This window comes from Micromonas pusilla (genome assembly GCF_000151265.4).
Source record: "Micromonas pusilla CCMP1545 genomic scaffold MICPUCscaffold_2, whole genome shotgun sequence".
NCBI lineage: Eukaryota > Viridiplantae > Chlorophyta > Mamiellophyceae > Mamiellales > Mamiellaceae > Micromonas > Micromonas pusilla.
Window position 1 is genome coordinate 696,268 of NW_003315883.1, and position 4,065 is coordinate 700,332.

The 4,065-nt window shown below is 62.9% G+C and overlaps 2 protein-coding genes across 2 annotated transcripts in view; one reads left to right on the top strand and one right to left on the bottom strand.

The window, feature by feature from the left end:
- MICPUCDRAFT_46519 (uncharacterized protein) overlaps window positions 1–1,952 on the top strand; it is a 2,379-nt gene extending 427 nt beyond the window's left edge. Inside the window, exons 2-5 of the mRNA XM_003055905.1 lie at window positions 37–238; window positions 414–528; window positions 610–1,272; window positions 1,445–1,952. Coding sequence (XP_003055951.1) covers window positions 37–238; window positions 414–528; window positions 610–1,272; window positions 1,445–1,620 — 1,156 coding nt within the window. The 3' untranslated portion in view covers window positions 1,621–1,952. The remainder of the gene's footprint in view (window positions 1–36; window positions 239–413; window positions 529–609; window positions 1,273–1,444) is intronic.
- A 625-nt stretch (window positions 1,953–2,577) lies between these two features.
- MICPUCDRAFT_4004 (intracellular chloride channel family) lies at window positions 2,578–3,306 on the bottom strand (the record flags this gene model as incomplete). Its single annotated transcript, XM_003056291.1, has 1 exon — window positions 2,578–3,306. A coding segment is annotated over one exon (729 nt), but the record flags the coding sequence as incomplete, so codon positions are not given.
- Between the last annotated feature and the right edge of the window lie 759 nt (window positions 3,307–4,065).

Genomic DNA, 4,065 nt, shown 5'->3' on the forward strand with positions numbered 1-4,065 from the left:
GCGAGACTTTTCGCTCGAAATCATCCCAAACTCGATGTGGTTCTTCGAACAGAAGCAAGGCATCGGCCTCGGTTTAAACGTCAGCGTGAACGTGCGGATGACGGTGATCAAACTCGAGAGCGGCGGTTTGTGGGTGCACGCGCCCGTGGCGCCGACGAAGGAGTGCGTCGCGCTCCTAAACGAGCTGGACGCGCCGGTGGAGCACATCGTCCTCCCGACGACGTTGTTCGAGCACAAGGTGCGTTGTCAGACTCCTTTCGATGCGTCCTCCCTCGCGCGTTGAACGTCGTTTCTTAAGAAGAAGGTATTTCTCCCGAAAGGAAGGTTTCTTTTCACTCCACGCTGCTCGGTCGGTTTCAATATTTGACCGCGAAGCCGATCGACTGACCGTTTCGTACCCCTTCCCCCGAAAGATTTTCGTCGGGCCATTCCAGCGGAAGTACCCGGACGCGGAAGTTTGGATCGCGCCGGATCAGTGGTCGTGGCCGGTGAACCTGCCGCCGACGTTTTTCGGCATATTCAAAACCGGTGAGACTGCTTCCCGTACGACCCCGTTTGCGCGTACAACGCCGTTTCTTAAGGAGTGTCTTCTCCATCGTTTCTTTACAGGCACGCTCGGGTTCGGCGGCGGCGTCGACGCGAACGGGGATGCGCCGTCGTGGGCGGACGAGTTTGAGTGCGAGCTCCTGACGCCGCCCGCGCTCGGGGTCGCGTCGTACGTCGCATTCACCGAGTGCGCGTTTCTGCATAAAGCCACGAGAACTTTGCTCGTGACCGACGCGGTCGTGTACGTGTCCGAAAACGTCCCTGACGCGATCCCAGATCGCGACTTGCTCGAGTCAGGGGACGACGACAATTTCACCATCGCGGCGCTGAAATTTCTAAACCTCTTCGACATCAAGACCAAGGCGAAGACGCGAACGACGTCGTCGAAGGACATGACCGAGAACGAGCGGAAGCGCCTCGGGTGGCAGCGTAACGCGCTCCAGGCGTTGTATTTCGGGCCTTCGAACTTGTTAGACCCGGAGATGTCGTGGGTGGGGATCGTAAATCGTCTCATCGTCGCGCCGGTGGTGTCCACGCTCGTGTATGAGAACGTTCCAGACGACGTCGCGGACTGGGCGAGACGCATCGGGAGGTGGAAGTTCGACACGATCGTCCCCGCGCACTTCGACGCGCCGATCAAAGCCGGGCCCAAGGAGTGGAACGCCGCGTTCGGGTTTCTCCCGACGTCACGGCCGGCGGACGAGCCGGAGATCACGGGAGGCGTCGGTGAGACTGCTTTCCACACATCCTCCCTCGCGCGTTGAACGTCGTTTCTTAACGACTTTCTCCGTCTTTCTTTACACCCCAGCACGCCCGATTTCAACATAGATCGCGGCCCTTCTCAACTACTTTCACTGTAGGGATGACCGATGAATGATTTTTTCTTCACCTTTCGCAGGTGGCGGCGTTCGCGGATTCGGCGACGGGTACTACCCGGACGAGGACATGATCCTCCTGCGGGGGGTTGGGGACGTTTTAAAAGACGCCGGTGTCATCTTCACGGACGAGAATCGGCCGAGGCGGAAGCTGGGCGTCGTCCAAGGCGCGGGCGTCGGCGGGGAGAAGAAGAAGTGAGCGAAGGAGGGCGGTGTAGGGCGGTATCGTCCAATGCTAACGTGTATTAAAGTTAAACAATCAAAGAAGGTGAACGAAGAGGCGGCGGTGATCCCTGGTGGTGAGACTACCGCACCTCGAGCTCATCGATGAACCAATTCAAGTGCGCGCGCCTGTGTGCGCGCGTGTGTATGCATGTGTCCCATGTATGACATGTGGATTTGGCAACGCATGAAGTACCGGAGTGGGCCGCGCTATTGAGGGAGTGTGCGTGGAGTGGAAAGGGGTTTACAGTGGGGCTACACGTACTGTAGTAAGCAAAGTTGTAACGATCATTCTCACTGTAAATTCTCACTGTCCACGTATAATGCGTCAATGAACCAATTCAAGTGCGCGCGCAGTTGCCTCGCCGCGGGATACCGCAGATCCCTCGGGACACCGACGCGGTCGCGCAGATACGCCAGCGACACCGCGGCCCGGTTCGCGTCGTGCGCGCCGCGCTCGCTCATGCCGACGCCAACGTCGACGCCGACGCCGACGCCTTTCGCAGCCGCAGCCGCAGCCTCGGCAGCGGTTCCTTCCAGGAGCTCGTGGCACACCCTGCGCAACGCCGCGTCGACGCCCGCGATCGCTTCTTTGTCCGGCGTCGCCGTCGGATCGCTGAGACGCGCGGCGACCGGCCTGTTCCCGGGTCGGCCGCTTCCTCGCGCAGCGAATGCGACGACGTTTTTCGCATTCCCAATCACCTTCGCCGCGGCCTCGACGCGATCGTCGACGGCGGACTCCTCGAGATAGGACGGCTCGGGGGAATTTTCGTTCAGCGGCGGCAGCGGCAGTCGCCAGCTCTCCGCGGCGCCGTCGATCCCGCGCTTGAACGCGACCTGCGACGCGACGGACGGAGAGGGGACGTTATTGGTCAGACGAGATGACATGGTCGAATGTTACATGACGCGGCGCGATGCGATTGGTCAGAGGACGCGCCTGCTCGTCGTCACCGTTGAACTCACACCCGCCGAGCTGCGGCGGGAGGTCGTGCGCGTGCGTGTAGTAGTCGCTCTTTATCCACGCGTAAGTGTCCGAGCGGAGCGCCATCGCGCGGTACCACGCGTCGAGCCCGGGCCACCGTCCCCCGGACTGTTCGATCTTGAAGCCCTTGTAGTATGCCAGCGACGCGGCCATGCGCTCGAGAAACGGCGTGAACGTGATGTCCACGAGCGACAGCTCCTCGCCGAGAAAATACGCGCCGGGCGTCTTCCGAAGCTCCGCGTCGACAACGTCCATAGCTTCCTCGAACTGGCTTCGGTTCCCGCCGTCCGCCCACGACGACGTCAGCCATCGCATCCAGCGCGAGAATAACGCGCGCTCGAGACGGTTCAGTTCCTCGATGCGCGCGAACGCCGCGGTCCCGCGTGCGGGGAGAAGCGGCGTGCGCTCGGGGAATCGCTCCTCGAGCGCGGCCGCGATCGCGGCGCTCTCCGTCATGAGCTCGCCGTCGATCTCAACCACCGGGAGCATCCCGCTCGGAACTTTCGACGTGAACGACGCGGGCTTATCGCCGTAGCACCGCATGTTGATCTTCTCAACTCTGTACGGAATCTTCTTCTCTTCGAGCTGAAGCCAGATCTTCTCGCAGTACGGACACCACCCCGCGTGGTCGCGGTAGAACATGACGCGAACCGGCGCGTCATCGTCAGATCCGAATCGCCGCGCGAGCGCGTGCGGCGACGCCGCGGGGTCGCGTTCGAGATCCCTCTCGGCCGCGGTCGCGGTCCCGCGCGACCGCTGCAGCGTTTCGAGCCGTCGTCCCAGCGTTTCCCAACTCGGCGCCGTGTCGTCGAATCGGGTGCCGTCGAGCGCCTGCGCGGCGGCGGCCGCGGGCGACGACGACGACGACGCGCCGCCGCCGCCGCCGCGAAGGCGCGCGAGCATCCCGCGGACGCCGTCGGGGGGGATCCCGGTCCCGCCGCCGGACGCGCGCGACGCGACGCGCGCGCCGCGCGAGACGCGCGGCGGCGAGACCGACGGGATCGACGACGACGCGGCCGGGCCGCTCGCCGGCGCGCGTCTCGCGAGTCGCGCGCGAGACGGGAACGGCGCCGCCGGCGATGGCGACGCGGCGGCGGCGGCGGTGATCCCGGAGACGGCGGAGACGCGGACGATCGTCGAGAGCGCCGGCGCCATCGCGTGTGAACCCGCGCGCGGAGCCGTCGACGCCAAGTCAGCACGTACACAGGCTACGCAGTCCGCGGGTACTGTAGGCGGGTGTAGGGTGTCAATAACGGCGTGCTCGTTTTTGTATGAGCAAATTGTCAGAAATAGTCAGAAAATCGCGGGGTACCATTTGAACTTTTTTGCTTTCAGCGTTGATCGGTGTATCGATCAAACAAAATAATTCATCGCGATGTTTCAAAGGATGCTTGACCGAGGCGCAACTTCAAGCGCGCGTAGCTCCCTAACGCACGGGAG